The sequence below is a fragment of the Garra rufa genome, chromosome 11 (assembly GCF_049309525.1).
Source record: "Garra rufa chromosome 11, GarRuf1.0, whole genome shotgun sequence".
In the NCBI taxonomy this organism is placed as follows: Eukaryota; Metazoa; Chordata; class Actinopteri; order Cypriniformes; family Cyprinidae; genus Garra; species Garra rufa.
Genome location: NC_133371.1, coordinates 40,495,914 through 40,515,174, shown reverse-complemented (window position 1 = coordinate 40,515,174; position 19,261 = coordinate 40,495,914). Strand labels below are relative to the sequence as shown.

The window sequence follows — 19,261 nt, the reverse complement described above, 5'->3', positions numbered from 1 at the left end:
ATGTAGTTGGAAGTACCGATCCAGTGTTTACAAAGCGAACGTGCAAAGAAAGTCAAACAGCCTATACAAAAAGAGTAAAACAACGATGTCACATTATTTTGAAGTTGGAAGAGAAAATGTGATGGAGTTTTTCATCCTACCCCAAACAGACGAAGAGCTAACCACAAGTGACCTTTCCAACTTGATTACATAATGCGTTAAGATAATGCAAGATGAGGATTTGTGGTTAAAAAGTTTTAAAAATTAATTTTTTTTTAAAGAAAATTACCAATTGTTTAACTAAATAAGACCCTTATTCCTTGGATGATGAAGCTGCATTGTAACTGCAATTTAGACCTTCAACTTGTTGGTTCCCTTAGAGGTCCATTATATGAAAAAAATCCTGGAATGCTTTCCTAAAAAAAACGTAATTATTTTAGGCTGAAGAAAGACAGACTTGAACATCCTGGATGACATGGGGGTGAGTAAACTATCAGGAAATTTTCATTCTGTGAACTACTCCTTCAAGGAATAAAAACACATCTCTTCTCTCAACACTTGACCCTCTAACACTTCCACTCTCTATTCTTTTTCCATTCTAACTACTTGTTTTCTTTTTTATAAAAAAGACTCTAGCACTAGCTTTTTCTAATCTATTTCTATTCTATTTACTTTTTTCTTTTAATTTTTTTGATAATAAAATGACCCTCTAACACTCACATTCTCTGTTCTTTTTTATTCTTTTTAGTTTTTCCTTTTTTTGATAAAAATTACCCTCTAACACTTGCGTTCTCTATTCAATATTATTCTATTTACTTGTTTTCTTTCTTTTTTTAATGCAAAACGACTAGCACTAGCATTCTCTATTCTTATTAAAAAAAAATAGTTTTATTTTATTTTAAAAATTTCCCTCCAACACTAGCATTCTCTATTGTTTTTCTATTCTTAACTTTTATTTTTTTATTTATAAAAAATGACTCTCTAATATTAGCATTCTCTGTTTGTTTCCTATTCTATCTACCTGTTTTTTTTTTTATTTAAAAAAAAACTTGCTACGTGTACTGTGTTAGACTAAGACTTGTCATAGCACAGCATATAATTGCTCTTTTATTGCTTTTGTTTGCTTCTGTTGTCCTCATTTGTAATGTAAATGTAAATAATGTAAATATAAACTAATAAAATGGCATATAAATGAGGTGAATGATATATGAACAAACCCCTCAGTAAAAACGTGTATAACTTATATAATATGGACAGGAATAAAACTGTAAAGTCTGGTGCATTTAAGTGCTATTGAAATGTGGATTTCTGGCTCAGTGCATGAGAAAAAAAGAAAAAAGAAAAAATGGCCTTTAAAGAAATGTATTGTAAATTAAATCTACAAATGCTAAAAGATAAAGTGTAATGTGCACTTTGGATGTCTTTTTTCAGTAGTCTGAAAAAGTTATGTAAGAAAAACAGCCTGAAATTTCAAAATTGTCCAGTGTCTGAAATGTAGTGTTATGCAATTGTGAAATAAAATTTCTATTTTCTAAATGCATGTTATTTATCTTATTGTGAACGATTCATCCATGCAAGTTTTAATTTTAAATTAGCTTGTAATTTTTTATCAAATTACATTTCTGGATCTTCCAGTGAAATAACACACTCTTTGCGATGCCGGATGTTGGAAACCAAAAACACTGAAAACCACTGACATGCACTGTATAGACAAGAAGAAAAAAAACTATTTAAGTATTCTTAAACTTGTGAAAAAATGATAGCATCTCATTATCTGATGCATCAGTTTGAACTTTCCTTCAGATGTTTAAACTAAACTGCAGCTGTTCCAAGTGCATGAATATTTAATGTAGCAATTATAAATGAGTCTATGATTGGCTGATCTGTTGCTAAACAACTTGCTGTAATATTGAAGCACTGCCCTGATTCACACTGCATGCCTTCAGCACCAGCAGAGGGTGTAAAAACACATTAATCCAAAGTTAATCAGAGTGTGAAAAGCAATTTACAGTGATTTCATGATATATTTTGTGTGTTCCCTGGGAACCAAACCCATGACCTTGGCATTGCTGCTGCCATGCTCTACCAGTCAAGCCACAGGAAACGATATTCATTTTATTACAGAAAAATCTCTATCTCTAAGCACAGCACCTCATTTATAACAACTCCCATACCATCTAAAAATCTGTTTTACAAACAGTGCATAATAAAGTCCTTGTGAACAGCTGCTCGTGTACTGATTGCCGAATAATTACCATAGAACGACTAAAAGCTGTCTATGTGATCACATGAGACCAGAGCAAGGACTGTCTGTATCATCAACTATCAGAAGAAAGCTCATCTCTCTCTCTCTCTCTCTCTCTCTCTCTCGTACCCCGAGGGTCTTCATCACTGATGCATTAGGAGTGACAAGAATCTAATTAAGCAGTGGAGAATCAATTAGATCAATTACAGATGATTCGGTGTCGTTAGTGCCTCGGGTTAACGAAACGCTCTGTCCTACAGAACAGCAGTCACGCCTGCGATAACATCAGTGTGCACTCGGGCGTCTGGAACTGGCATTTGCTGTGGTTTTGTTTACGGACAAAATCCCAGACAAGCCATGTTAAACTGGGACAGTGGAATATTTGGGTTGCATTTCCTATTATGCATTTAATAAATGCACAAAACACTTAGTTGTAACAACAAAGTAACAGATGCTTAAAATATGATATCATGTCACATATGTGACCCTGGATCACAAAACCAGCCATAAGGGTAATTTTTTTTTTAAATTGGGATTTTTTCATCATATGAAAGCTAAATAAATAATCTTTTTCCACTGATGTATGGTTTGTTGGGATATGACAATATTTGTTAGGATCAATCAAAAACTTTAAAAGTTGTCCAAATGAAGTCCTTAGCAATGCATATTACTAATCAAAAATCAAGTTTTGATTTATTTAATGGAACATGATCCTATTAATATCCTGTTGATTTTTGGCATTTTTGTGGTCCAGGGTAACATATATGTGTGTGTGTGTATATATATATATATATATATATATATATATATATACACACATGTATGCAAACATACATACATACATTTGATAAAAAATACAGAAAAATACAGTAATATAATTTTTTTTACTACAATATAAAATAATACAAACTTATATACTTATAACTTATATATATATATATATACAGCTGTGCTGCCAAATTCCAAAATATTTTTTTGGAACCTTTGATTCTTTTTTTTAGGATTCATTGATAAATAAGTTAAAAAGAATGGAATTTATTCAAAATATAAATCTTTTCCAACAATATAAATCTATGCTATCACTTTTTATTTATTTAACACATCCTTGGTGAATAAAAGTATTAATTTCTTTCAAAAAATAAAAGAATAAATATTTACTTACCCCAAACTTTTGAATAGTAGTGTATATTGTTAGAAAACCTTTCTATTTTAAATAAATGTTGTTCTTTTTAACCTTTTATTGATCAAAGAATCCTGAAAAAAATATATATATTAAGCAGCATACTGTTTACAACATTGATAATAAATTAGCATATCATAATTATATAAATCCATTAAACATTTTAAATATTTGTTATAAGCTTACAAAAGCCCTCATACTCAAGTTCAGCTAATCTAGTGCCTAATGGTAATTTGATGAGATAATGAAGTGTGAAAATGAATATAACGGCCATTAGACCTTAGGAAGAAGGTTTCCTGTAGCGCTGACTTCTTGTCAGTGTAGTGCGCACAACTCCCTAAAATGATCTCCTGTTCCGAGGGGAACTTGTGTGAACGTGTTAAGTCCATTTTGTCCCATTTCATGAAGCTAAATCTCTACGGCGACTGACATTCTCATATAATGAACACTTACGAGAGAAGTGAAGAGAGTTGACAGCACACATTTTAACTTCAGCCACTTAATGTGTGCTTTGTGTCTGTGTGCCAGATTTTCACAGCTAGGACAACGTGTGCTAACTTAACAGTGTAGCTATGGATGAGCACACTTGGACCCTGGACCACAAAACCAGTCATAAGGGTCCATTTTTATTTGAAAATGAGATTTATACATCATCTGAAAGCTGAATAAATAAACTTTTCATTGATGTATGGTTTGTTAGAATAAGACAATATTTTGCCAAGATAGAAAATCTGAGGGTGCAAATCTAAATACTGAGAAAATCGCCTTTAAAGTTTTCCAAATGAAGTTCTTAGCAATGCATAGTACTAATCAAAAATTAATTTTGATATATTTATGGTAGGAAGTTTACAAAATATTTTCATGGAACATAATCTTTACTTAATATCCTAATGATTTTTGGCATAAAAGAACATTTTTGACCCATACACTTTAAAGGTGATTTTCTCAATATTTAGATTTTTTTTTTGCAACCTCAGATTTTCAAATAGTTGTATCTCAGCCAAATATTGACCTATACTAACAAACGTAAATATATCAAAACTTAATTTTTGAAAAGTAATATGCATTGCTAAGAACTTAAAGGAACTGTATGTAAGAAATTTATTTCAGTTAATCATAAAATGGCCCTGACATGTCACTAGACATTAAGAAATCATGTTCATTTCAAATACTTATATCACTGACAACAGTGGTCCGGCCAGGATATTGTCATTTAAAAGTGAAAGTTGCAGCCCACGACTGATGTTATTGTTGTCATTTTGTGTTTTGGTCTGAGGCGCCACCCTCCAGCTATCTACCAATCACAAAGTCAGTAGAGTTTTGTCATCCGGGTTGCCAGCTCTGTTACAGCTGCAGCTACGAACGCGTCGGATAAAACATGTATAACGTTACAAAACCTAAAAGACCTTGTTATGAATACGAAATACGTTGTGACGAAATAAAACAAGGATTTGTATTAGATGGAGACGGCTGAAAACGGAGAAGAATTTGAAGACAGACGCCAACGTTGCTAATTTTCTCCTGGACAGGTAAGATTCATCTATGTTTGGCTAACTTTGCTTCCGTGCACAGTGGATTTTCCACTAGCAGGGTATGAAAACAATCCATGTTCCGACTGAAATGTGGTATTACATTACACCTTTACGAAATATTTGGCTAATCGCCATTAGTACACTTTTGCGCTACATAATTACTTTGCAAAACATCTCTCGTGAAGCATAAACATAATTAACAGAAGAAAAAAATGACTGTGTAGGACTTGTCACTTTCCATTGGAAGCTCCTTGTAGCAGCCTACGTTCCTGCGTTAGCTGGCAACCTCGAGTCAGGGGGGAGGGGGAGGGGATACACCGTTCTACAATATTTTGAAAGCGATTGCAGTACCAGTTTTGGCCACAATCCTACATACGATTCCTTTAATTTGGACGAATTTAAAGGTGATTTTCTCAATATTTTGAGTTTTTGCACCCTCAGATTCCAGATTTTCAAATAGTTGTATCTCGGCCAAATATTGTCTTTCATTAGATATATAGATCTCAATTTCTAAAAATGGACCCTTTATGACTGGTTTTGTGGTCCAGGGTCACTTATAGTTCAGTGTAGTTCAGCACTGACATGCTAATACAATATTAAAGAGATTTAATATCAAATATGTTAGTAGATTTAAAACATTAGCTGAATGTAGTTCACTTGCAAACATTTACAGCTTTAACCGATTAGCACACTTCTCATATAAGCTGAGCACAGTTTGGCGAACTCATGCGCTAACATTTACATAACATAACTTCATAACATCATGGTTAAACCACTGATGTCACATGGACTATTTTAACCATGTCCTTACTACCTTTTTGGGCCTTAAATGTGATAGTTGCATTGCTGTCTATGTAGGGTCAGAAAGCTCTCGGATTTCATCTAAAATATCTTAATTTGTGTTCTGAAGAGGAGTCTTATGGATTCAGAATGACATAAGGTTGAGTAATTAATGGCAGAGTTTTCATTTTGGGTGAACTATCCCTTTAACAATAGACTTTAAACTTAATTTGATTTTAAACTGCAGCACAGTGAATTTGGAGTTCAAAGTTGGATCAGCATCTTGGCAACTTCCGACAGTTTAATCACTTAGTATAAATGTTGAGTTGGGAGCCCCTACAGAGGATTTCAGTAAGGTGATGCTCATTCATTCATATCTCTTATTGGAAAACAGATGATTTTAACAGTCTGCGAGAGGCCTCATTCGTCTTGCACATTTCGAGTCCATTTCAGAAGGTAATTGATTTGACTGGGTGCAGTTCTTTAGGCTGCTGTTCTAGACCTGTTTGCTGTTGTTGAGCAGCCTGGCAAGAGAAGACGAATGGAGTGAAAACTATCAGTTTGACAGAGAGACTCCAGTAATTAATCCTCTCTCATTCTCTCTCCTTCTTCTACTCTTTTCTCCAACTCATCTTATCTTATCCTCTGTCCCACATCAATGAGTCTTTAAATTTGAAAACTCTTTTCATTACAGGGTTAAATATATTGAACATGTAGAATCAAAAGAAATTACAATAGCAGTAACAAAATCTAGCTTATGTGTTGTGGCTACATTAGGTGGAACTGATCTGCAAACATATGTACAGAATTTACCTTAATGGACCTTAGTTGGGACAGTCTTTACAATGGCTTTCATAAAAATGTTATGAAAGATGTTGAACAGTCAGTAGGTTTGTTAAATAGTACAATCTATTAAACTTTACTTGTATCTTTAATAGCCTCGTTTTCATCCCTAAAATCAAATACACTACCAGTACAAGGTTTTTAAAAAGTAATATATATTTTCTTTTAAAGAAGTCTATCCTGCTAACCAAGCCTGCATTTATTTGATCCAAAAACTAAAATTATGAAATATTTTTACTATTTAAAATAACTGTTTTCTATTTGAATATATTTTAAAATGTAATTTATTCCTGTGATCAAAGCTAAATTTTCAGCATCATTACTCCAGTCTTCAGTGTCACATGATCCTTCAGAAAATAAAATTCTACTCAGCTGTTTTCAACATGTAATAATAATAATAATAATAATAATAATAATAAATGTTTTTAAAGAATAAAAATATTAGAATGAATTCTGAAGGATCATATGACTGGAGTAATGATGCTAAAAATTCAGCTTTGAAATCACAGGAATAAATTACATTTTAAAATATATCCAAATAAAAAACAGTTATTTTAAAAAGTAAAAATATTTCACATTTTTTCTGTTTTTGCTGTACTTTGGATCAAATAAATATAGGCTTTGTAAGCAGAAAAGACTTTTTTTTTAAAAACATAAAAAATCTTACTGTTCAAAAACTTTTGACCGGGTCTATTAAGGTCTATTGTTGTATAGAGTTCAAACATGAAAAGACATTTTACGTTATCATTTGGCTTCTTGTGTGTAAATTAAATCATTTTGACAGTAGAAGTAGGAGATACTAAAATGTATTAATTTTGAAGAAAATTAATTCATAGAATTATATTATAAAATGAAATTATTAAGTATTTAAACTATTTAAATTTGTTATTATTTATTAAATTAAAACACATGACACCATGTTTTGTTGTTTACATGTTTGTGGAACAGAATTAAATGCATTCATGACCGAGCATTGAACCACAGTAGATACTCATAAATAGATTTGCATATCCAATTATACTGTAAAATTGTGCATAATGTAAAACACGACCTCTACTTTAATAGCATGCGCTGATTGTTTTTATTACACTCAGCTGTAAAACATAATGTAGCTCTCCATGCTCAAGGGAAATGAGTGCTTAAGCATTTATTTTTTTATGAAACAAAAAATATATATGTTGCATGCAATAAAATGTAAAATGTGACTCTGGAACACACACACAAAAAAAAAAAAACAAGTTGCATGGGTATATTTGTAACAATAGCCAAAAATACATTGTATGGGTCAAAATTATATTTTTTTCTTTTATGCCTAAAAACAGTAGGATATTAAGTAAAGATCATGTTCCATGAAGATATTTAGTACATTTTCTACCATAAATATATCAAAACTTAATCTTTTAATTAGTAATATGCATGGCTAAGAACTTTGTTTGCACAACTTTAAAGACGATTTTCTCAATATTTGGATTTTTTTGCACCCTCAGATTCCAGGTTTTCGAATACTTGTATCTCAGCCAAATATTGTCCAGTCCCGTGGTTTTGTACAAATGAGGACTAAATGTGTGTAAATTAAAAAATGAAAACATGATGTAATGTGTGCTCACAACCTCTACCCTCTAGATGGCAGTAGAGACCTGATACTACAAATGACAGACTTCACTGAGACAGACTAACTTTTTTCAGGTCAGCCTTGAACTATTGACAACCCTATAAATATTTATGCATGCAAACATACTATATATACATTACCTATATGAGGTAAAGTTGTCGTAGGAGCCCACAGTGTAATGTCTGAACAGCCTCTTGGTTCGATCCTCTCTGGTCTCTGAAAAACAAACATGACACATATTAACATCAATCATCGTAACTACCGTATTCATAATTTTCAAATCCATTTTTATCATATTTGCATTGCATTTCAGAGCCAATTGCATGTTTCTAATCAGCATTCTGCGAAAATGTGGGTGTTTGCTTGTACAGAAAATGCAGACAATCTTAATTAAATGCACAGGCAAGGTCAACTGTATATTTGTGTTTATGTGTGTGTGTGTGTGTGTGTGTGTGTGTGTGTGTGTGTGTGTGTGTGTGTGGTCTCGTTAATCCAGTCAGAGGGTCTGGCTAATAGCGCTGGTGTCTCAAGCCAGACTAGATTTATGTGATTGGACTTTGGGCTGGAAATCAATGCTCTGCTCCCCTACAGAAGACCAATCTGCTGACACACATATACATACATTCACATTCACACACAAACACACCCTGGGAATCATAAATAATGAATCTTACAAACATTTTCTGTCTGGAACAGACATGCATTTCTTTTCAAGATACATTAGGAACTGTTACAGTGGTTATTGAATTACACTTTGCTCTCTGTGTTATTGAATTCAGCATGTCTTCCTATCTCTCTCCCCTTTCTTAATAAACTCAGTGACCCACTTGCTCTGGTCTGATTACTAATGCATATTTCCTCTGTCTTTTTCTTCCGTCCCCTGTCTATGCTTCTTCCTGTGTCACACTCTGGTATTCCCTCTGTAAATGTCTGCTCTTCAGTCGTCTCTTCCTTTGACAGTCTGTGAAGTGTCTTGCCAACATGAGTGTGTTTAAAGGAGTCATATTCTCATTCCTCAAAGTTTCTTGATGTTTTGAAATAAACAAGTTTAGTGTATTATGAAAATTTGCTGTAAGATGCAACTTTCTTTCAGGCCAAAAAAAGGAATGACAGATGAATATTGTATTATATTATGTATAACCACACACATTTACAGTCGTGGCCAAAAGTTTTGAGAATTACATAAATATTGGAAATTGGAAAAGTTGCTGCTTATGTTTTTATAATAGCAATTTGCATATACTCCAGAATGTTATGAAGAGTGATCAGATGAATTGCATAGTCCTTCTTTGTCATGAAAATTAACTTAATCCCCAAAAAAACTTTCCACTGCATTGTTAAGAAGGCGACCAAGAAAGTCCAGCAAGCGCCAGGATCGTCTCCTAAAGAGGATTCAACTGCGGGATCGGAGTGCCACCAGTGCAGAGCTTGCTCTGGAATGGCAGCAGGCAGGTGTGAGCGCATCTGCACACACAGTGAGGCCAAGACTTTTGGAAGATGGCCTGGTGTCAAGAAGGGCAGCAAAGAAGCCACTTCTCTAAAAAAAAAAAAAAAAAAAAACATCAGGGACATATTGATCTTCTGCAAAAAGTATGGCGAATGGACTGCTGAGGACTGGGGCAAAGTCATATTCTCAGATGAAGCCTCTTTCCGATTGTTTGGGGCATCTGGAGAAAGGCTTGTCCGGAGAAGAAAAGGTGCGCGCTACCATCAGTCCTGTGTCATGCCAACAGTAAAGCATCCTGAGACCATACATGTGTGGGGTTGCTTCTCAACCAAGGGAGTGGGCTCACTCACAATTTTGCCCAAAAACACAGCCATGAATAAAGAATGGTACCAAAACACCCTCCAACAGCAACTTCTTCCAACAATCCAACAACAGTTTGGTGAAGAACAATGCATTTTCCAGCACGATGGAGCACCGTGCCATAAGGCAAAAGTGATAACTAAGTGGCTCGGGGACCAAAACGTTGAAATTTTGGGTCCATGGCCTGGAAACTCCCCAGATCTTAATCCCATTGAGAACTTGTGGTCAATCCTCAAGAGGCGGGTGGACAAACAAAAACCCACTAATTCTGACAAACTCCAAGAAGTGATTATGAAAGAATGGGTTGCTATCAGTCAGGATTTGGCCCAGAAGTTGATTGAGAGCATGCCCAGTCGAATTGCAGAGGTCCTGAAAAAGAAGGGCCAACACTGCAAATACTGACTCGATAAAAGCCTTTGAAACGTATGAAGTGCTTGTAATTATATTTCAGTACATCACAGAAACAACTGAAACAAAGATCTAAAAGTAGTTGAGCAGCAAACTTTGTGAAAACTAATATTTGTGTCATTCTCAAAACTTTTGGCCACGACTATATATTAATAATACGTATAGATACAATACAACTCCTTATAAGACTAAAATGTGGTATGCTATCCAACATTACTACCAATGGGGCCCTATTATTTCCTGGAAGTTGCGGAACTAAGTCATAAAAATGGAATTCACAGTATAACAAGTCACGAAATGTGTCACATTTACGATGAATAAATTAAAAGTAGGTCAGTACAGTTCAATCAAAACGCAATATGGACTAATGTCTGTGAATACTGAGCTGCAAAAAGACTATGTAAATATAAATCCTGTATGTTCTGTGTGTCTCTGTGTCTCAATTATGTTTCAGCCTCTGTCACTTTAATATATAAACATCAAATAAAAATGAATTTGAGAGAGATAGAAATATATATATTACTTTATGTAATGATAGCGCTTCTACTAATTATACATTTATTAAAACATTCTGTTTAGAATTTGGGAAAAAATAAAACGGATTTCATAGGGCCCTGCTATACCTATATGTTGCACTTGAATTAAATAACTATATGACTTGCTCTACTTCTGACAAGAGACAAAGGATCAAAGAGAGGATGAAAAACGGTCATGAAAAACTGAATTATGATTGCATTTGGTGCAGAAAAAACTAACATTACATCATATTATACGTCATTACATTATAAAATTAAATGCTGAAGAAAGTATTGCTTAACCTCTTTCGCAAAATATTTCAAATTAAATATACAGCATATCAGAAGAAACAAATACATGTAAAGAAAAAGAAATATAATTAGATAAATATAATTAAATTAATAAATTACAAATAATTTATGCTAAATGTGACCCTGGATCACAAAACCAGTCTTAAGTAGCACGGATATATTTGTAGCAATAGTCAAAAATACATTGTATGGGTCAAAATTATCGATATTTTTTTATGCCAAAAATCATTAGGATATTAAATAAAGATCATGTTCCACAAAGATATTTAGTACATTTTCTACAGTAAATATATCAAAACTTAATTTTTGCTTAGTAATATGCATCGTTAAGAACTTCATTTGAACAACATTAAAGGTGATTTTCTCAATATTTTGAGAAATCTGCACCCTCAGATTCCAGATATTCAAATAGTTGTATCACAGCCAAATATTGTACTATCCTAACAAAATTGATGTAACCATACATCAATAGAAAGCTTAATTATTCAGATTTCAAATGATGTATAAAACTGACCCTTGTGACTGGTTTTGTGGTCCAGGATAACAAATTATAAAATAAACATAAAAATAAACAACTTATAGATTTATAGATAAATAAAATGGATATTAACAATAGATCAGCAAATAGAAAAAAAACTTTACTTTAATTACTGACCTCTTTTAACACTTAAATGAACAATTCCATAACCAAGTCTAAAAATCTGCATGTTATAGCCACTTTAGCCACTCCACTGAGACTAATGTGATTAATAATAACACTACATTGATTAATGATTACATTTCAAAAGAAAGAATAAGAGCAGGCGACCGAGTGAGTGAGTGAGAGTTACATCTACTGACTCTGTGTCCTACTCTGTCACCACAGAATTGAGAAGTTAAAGCATGCATTAGCATTTTAATGACTTGAAGGCAAGGAAGGACGCACAGATCAAATTCACAGGAGAGAGAAAAAGAGAGCGAGAGAAAAAGAGGGTGATATATAAGCACATATAGAAGCACTGGTATTACTATCGCATATAGGGATTTGAGCACACACCAAACCAAAAGCATTCAAAACTTGGCATGTAGCTCAAGCTCTTTTGACTTAAAGGAGAAGTTCACTTCCAGAACAAAAATTTACAGATGATTTACTCACCCCCTTATCTTTCTTCAGTCGTAAAGAAATTATGTTTCTTGAGGAAAACATTTCAGGAATGTTCACATATAGTGGTCTTCTATGGTGCCCCGAGTTGGAACTTCCAAAATCAGGGTTTCTGCAGGATTTTCAAATCTTATTTAATGCCTTTTAATGCCCTTTTTAATGCCATTTCTAACATTTTTAATGCCATACGCAACCAATAACTTAACACGGCTGTGTATGAATGCGTGAATATTATAATGCATTTTTTTCATGCGGTCTTACAATGAGGCAACAATGAACATACATTACTCAGCTGAACATAATTAGAAATGGATCAGGAGACAGCTTAAAATGTCAGCGTTTATTTGCAGAGTTCAAAATTTCAAATATCAATTCTGAACAGAAAATTTTCAGAAACTTTGAACTCTTAACTCTTAAAACTGGCCGTTCTTAAAAAGTCTGTGTCGCACAATTTTGGACCGGCCAGAAGCAATTACCAAACTGCTTCCGTGTTTATCATACTTCACGACAGTGAATCAAAGTTATTAACTATACAGGCTACATTCAAGATACATTGGTAATATTTGTTTCTTCAACACTATCTAAAGTTTTAATGCCTGTATAAAACAATTTAATGCTTTTTAATGCCATTTAAGGCCTTAATTTTCGCAAAATCAATTTAATGACTTTTAATGCTTTTTAATGCCCCGCGGAAACCCTGAAAATGCAGTTTAAATGCAGCTTCAAAGGGCTCTTAACAATCCCAGCCAAGGAAGAAAGGTCTTATCTAGCGAAACAATGGGGTATTTTCTTTAAAAAATTACAATTTATATACTTTTTAACCTCAGAAATGTTTTAATCCTACATTTTACCTTTTTTTGTAAAGGGTGTTTGACCTTTATTGCACGTTCACTTTGTAAACACTGGGTCTGAACTTCTGCAGCGATGTAAGGCGATTTTGACCCTAACTGACTTGAACCGGAATACAGATTTAATGCAGAGCTAGACAAGACGAGCATTTGAGGTTAAGTATATAAATTGTCAAATTTTTATATATTTTTTTTAACATAACCGATTGTTTCACTAGATAAGACCCTTCTTTCATGGCTGGAATCATTTAGAGCCCTTTGAAGCTGCATTTAAACTGCATTTTGGAAGTTCAAACTCCCGGACACCATAGAAGTCCACTATATGGAGAACATTTCTGAAATGTTTTCCTCAAGAAACATAATTTCTTTATTTCGGATGACAAGGGGGTGGCTACATTTTCTGTAGGGTACAATGGGGCTAAAGGCACACCCTAAGAAAAAAAAAGAGCTTTTCACTGTGCCAAAAGTGTATGATTGCAGAAAAACATAAGTTTGTATTAAACATTTATGGAGAAACAAATTTTGTGTGAAAATAAATCATACAAGTCGTTTATTTTGTTTAGAAAAATCATATAAATGTATGAGGTGGCAAGGGGGGACTTTTAACCCACACACAGGGGAAAAGGCCCCCCAGCATGGGGTAAAAGGCACACAGTATGGATACAAATACTTTAGCTAAAATATATATTTTATATTTATATTAATGTCTGAGTTAATACTTGTTTAAAACAATCACCTTAGCAAAGTTTGTACTATTTTCTGCTTATTTTGATAAATAAAAGAATACATTTTTGTTCAATAAATAAACTGTCAATAAAGGGGTGCTATTACGCTTATTTACTTTTTGAATTTTAGCCAGCGTGTGTTGTTCAAGCATAAAAAACATCTACAAAGTTACAAATCTCAAAGTCCTCTCCAAAGAAGATATTTAGTTTTAAAAAATCCCTTTGGACTACAGTGTTTGCTTTCCGGATGCTATGATGTTACAACGCGGTCCATTAGAATATCATTCAAATGAATCCTGTCTAAAGAAATTTAAATCGTTGGCGGGTGGGGGATTCGCCTAACTTTAGCGATGTAGCATGGACAGCCGCTTCTGAGATGCTTCAGTGAGGGCCTCCTTTAGTGATCCGATGTGTTTTTGTAAGAAAAATATCCATTTTTTAAAACGTAAAAATCACTTTAATCTAGCTTGCTTTGGGAAGGGGTGCAGCAGGACTGAAATGCTGTCTAAGCTGTTGGCCAATTGCAACGCAGTGGGACTGCTAATCAATCACAACAAATTTTATTTTCCGGAAGGCGGGCCTTCATCCAGTCCGGAACTAATCAAGCCATTTGTGCCAGGCTGGGGAAAAAGCTATTGTAATAATGCAAATTATGTGAAAAATAATGCGTTTTTTGAGCCAACAAACATGAGAGCATGTTCTAGTGCACCCCCAAAACAAAATAAAGACTTTGTAAACAAGCATAACCTTGGTTGACCATCGATTTACAATGACGTCACTTTTTGTGCAATCTTCCTCTGATGTGAATGAGTATGACTAAGTAGACCTATCCTGGATGCGCACACTCTGGGACAGTGAGGGCATGGAAAGGATGCTGTCGGTGGAGCAGTTGTGGGATATTTATAGGCCAGCTTGGTTACTGCACACCAATTGACTCGGTCCAACATACTTCAGACTATTTCTAACACAGTCTTTGTAACATTTTTTTGGACGTCCACGACCCCTGTAACCCTGAGAGGTAACACTTTATAATAACTATCTGTTATAACTAGTTAATAGACCATTAATAAACTGTTAGTTAATGAGTAATAAATGACTTGTTAAATAACAGTTAATAGTTTGTTAATTATTTATAACTGTGCCTTATAAATAGCCAATAGATAGCTTACAAGCTGTTAGTTAACAAGTTATAAATGACTTGTTAACTGTATTTTAATGATTTATAACTATACCTAATAAATTAGTAATAGATCATGAACAAGCTGTTAGTAAATTACTTACTAAAGACTTGTTAAGTATCAGTTAATAGTTTATATATGTTATTGGGACGTTATTCTAAAGTTGCAACTATTCTTCATTTATTAACTGTTAGTAAATGAAGAATAGTTTAACTTTAGAATAACGTCCCACTAACATACATAAGCTAATAACTAACACTTAACTAATACATTAACTCACACTTTACAGATCAGTTGTTCATAGTTAACCATCTACTAATACCAGTGACTTTGTACTTTGTAGAACAGCAAATGGATGGAACAAGTTCAAGCTACAGAAATTTGATGTGATATTTAAAATACACAATTTTTGTACCTCAACCTTGTTCCACCCATAGGCTTTTCTGAGGTTTGGGCACTTTTTGTGCTAAACATGAAAACAAAATAAATAAAAATCTAGCCATTGGCATTATTGATATGAAGATGTTTTATCACACCTTGGACCCTCTATACTGAGTGAACCAGCGGCGATCCATTTGCTGTTCTACCATGTTTCACTTTTATTAGTAGGTGGTTAAACTATGAACAACTGATCTGTAAAGTGTGAGTTAATGTATTAGTTAAGTGTTCGTTATTAGCTTATGTATGTTAGTGGGACGTTATTCTAAAGTTGCAACTATTCCTCATTTACTAACAGTTAATAAATGAAGAATAGTTACAACTTTAGAATAACGTCCCAATAACATATATAAACTATTAACTGATACTTAACAAGTCTTTAGTAAGTAATTTACTAACAGCTTGTTCATGATCTATTACTAATTTATTAGGTATAGTTATAAATCATTAAAATACAGTTAACAAGTCATTTATAACTTGTTAACTAACAGCTTGTAAGTTATCTATTGGCTATCTATAAGGCACAGTTATAAATAATTAACAAACTATTAACTGTTATTTAACAAGTCATTTATTACTCATTAACGAACAGTTTATTAATGGTCTATAAACTAGTTATAATAGATAGTTATAAATAATTAACCAACTATTAACTGCTATTTAACAAGTCATTTATAACCCATTAACTAACAGTTTATTAATGATCTATTAATTAGTTATAACGGATAGTTATTATAAAGTGTTACCATAGAAAAGTTATTATTGTGCCTTTTAGCCCCAACAGCAGGGGTGCTTTTTACCCCAAATACCATACTTTTGCATATTCTTTTGTTATTTAATAACTGTTGCTTTAATTATTTTAAACAAACTTGAAAATCATTAAGAAGATCTTTGTCTCTAAATATAGAATATAAGAATTTTAGCGATTCTCGTTTGCTATTTAAAGGGGTCATCATCAGATGCCCATTTTCCCAAGTTCATATGATTCTTTAGCAGTGTTGTTTTTGACAACCATCTTAGATTTAGTCTTAGTCTTAGTCTTTTGGACTAAAATGCTTATTAGTTTTAGTCAAATTTTAGTCACTTCTAAATGTGATAGTTTTAGTCCAATTTTAGTCGACGAAAAGTCAAAAAGGTTTTAGTCTAGTTTTAGTCAAAAAAAAGGGGAAAAAGTCTTTTAACAAATTAATGCAGGTCAGTAAGTATTTTGCTGTTTGGTAGGGTCACTTATAAGTTGTGAAAATAGCAGATCTATAGTTCAACACAATGTGAGCTTCCGGATCGACTATTTTCACCAATAATTACAATAATGAAGGAATGGTTTTAGACATAAAAGACATATATTTGAAACACACCCATAGGTCCTCTCACCGTTTGCGACCACCCTGTGTGCAAACTGCCGCCATCATGGTTAATTGTCTGTCTGTCTGAGTGACAACAATGTGACGTGTTGAGCGTAACCAAACAAGGTTAGAATGCTAAAACGGCTTGCCATACTAGTATGGCAAAGAGTATTTAATGCTAAAACGGCTTGCCATAGCGGCAAATACTTTTTCGGTTTTAATTGGCATGCACAATAAGCAGAAATGTCATGCATTTTAAACGTCTGACGGACCACCCACTAACATTTTCGTCTATTCTCGTCTCGTCAACGAAAACTCACACACGTCTCGTCATGTTTTAGCCATCAACGAGCCATTTTTATCTCGTCATCGTCTCATTATCGTCCTGAAAAAAAGTGGCGTCAACGAAATGATTTCGTCATCGTCATCGTTGACGAAAACAACACTGTTCTTTAGGGTCTTAATGAAAAGTCTATAATATACTTTGGTTAAAAATTCTCAATAATAGTGTAAAAAAACACCCTTTACATTGTCAAAATCAGCTCTGCAAAAAATCAACTCATTCAATTGCATGTTCCTTTAAATGCAAATTAGCTCTGCTCGCCCCGCCCCTCTCTGCCGTGGGTTGATGAGCCATATGTTTACTTTAGCCACATTTAGCCGCGTTTAGCGTCAAAACTTGCCAACAAGCACATTACTAAGAAAGGCCATTGCTTTTGAAGCTGCATCACGAATGATTTGCACGAACATAGACGCATACGTAGATCGGGGATCAGCACTTTGCTTTCAAAAATGAAAGTAACGTTAATCCTCTGCATCTTCAGCAGCTCAGATGTCGGGAGTAAATGACAACTGCTATGTTCATTATTACATCCAACAACAGAACACCTCAATCGCTCAATTAGAGACATTCTTGTCTTCCCTTGCACCTGAGTCACACAATGGCGATCAGAGTCGGACTGTTTCAGCTCAGCTAAGGTAAGGCGCTCATGTCAATCAACTATCGTGGGAGAGGCCTCTGTCGGTGAGCTGAGAATGAATGGATTTTAAAAAGGGGATATTACTTTTAAAGATAAAAAAAAATGCCACTGAGTGGATGCCCACAATTGTGTCAAGGACTAGACAAAGTTGCACATGTATCATAAAAAGCGGATGTTTTGGAAAGTGCTACAGCATGTTTTTCTGCCATCTAGTGGTTTAGAGGAAAATAATATCAAAAGCGCCTTTAGCCCGATTGCACTTTACATTTTTGTTCTGGAAGTTAACTTTTTTTAAACAGTATGAAACCTAAAACATTACTAGGTGATTACTAATATGATTACAATACAAAATTGCAGCAAATAAGTTACTCAAATACACACACACACACACACACACACACACACACACACACACACACACACAGACACACACAAATCTGAACTGATTTACCGATAATGCATAATCTTTACTCATAAAGAACTGCACAAAAATAAAATCAACATATGGACATGTGAATGTGTGTGTAGTTTGATTACACGGGTCCTCGCCATCTGTGTCCAGAGGAAGAATAATGCAATCATTTATCATTCTTACAGGAAGAGGAGAGGAGATTTCTGAGGGCTACATGCAGCAATCATCTGTCAAATGACAAACTACATGAACACACACTGTATATGAATCAATATATTATCTGTTCAGGAATGGGATATGTTGATGCGGTTGTTTGTGTCATGCGAACGGCCAAACAGACAGGATCCGGAAACGAGATTAAAAGTTGGTAAAGCACAGCTGAGTCACATCCATTCCAGATGGCTAAACGAACAACTAGACCATTTATTCCAATATAGTGGCCAAATGAACACAATCCCACACACACATACACACAGTGGCACTGCCTCACTGAACTTGAAGTGAGATAAAAAGGCTGTCAGAAAAATTAAGAGTAACCCTGAAAAACACTCTTGCATGAGAATAGAGTAAAAAACTGCAGGAAATTGCACAAGTCAAGCCACCTTGGGAGAAATAATCAATCTGCAGACAATGACTTCAATGGCAACTCGGACGCAAAAATGACTCTTGATCAGTTGAGTGACAGTGTACAAAGGCATTCAGAGTCTCAGAAGGTTCATCGTGGTAACTTGATGACGTTATCAGTGATTGAAGCTTGTCAAAAGCCCTTAACCAATCGCACTCCCCCTCCGGCTCAACAGTTTAATGTGCTAAATGCTTTTGTAAAATATGCTCCTGCTTTAAATGAGCAGCACCATGCATGGCAGAGCCTCGGCGCCAGAGAGGGATTATGGGAACCGTCCGTATGCCACAGATGGGATGCGCACGGCCAGAACTCAAACAGATTTTGAAATGAAAGCACACTTAAAGCCGAAAGAAGTCTA

General features: G+C 34.2%; 1 protein-coding gene across 1 annotated transcript in view; it reads right to left on the bottom strand.

Moving 5' to 3' along the window:
- Positions 1-19,261, bottom strand: part of shank3a (SH3 and multiple ankyrin repeat domains 3a) — a 287,571-nt gene that overhangs the window by 20,425 nt on the left and 247,885 nt on the right. Inside the window, exon 13 of the mRNA XM_073851121.1 lies at positions 8,312-8,387. Within this exon, the coding sequence (XP_073707222.1) occupies positions 8,312-8,387 (76 nt within the window). The remainder of the gene's footprint in view (positions 1-8,311; positions 8,388-19,261) is intronic.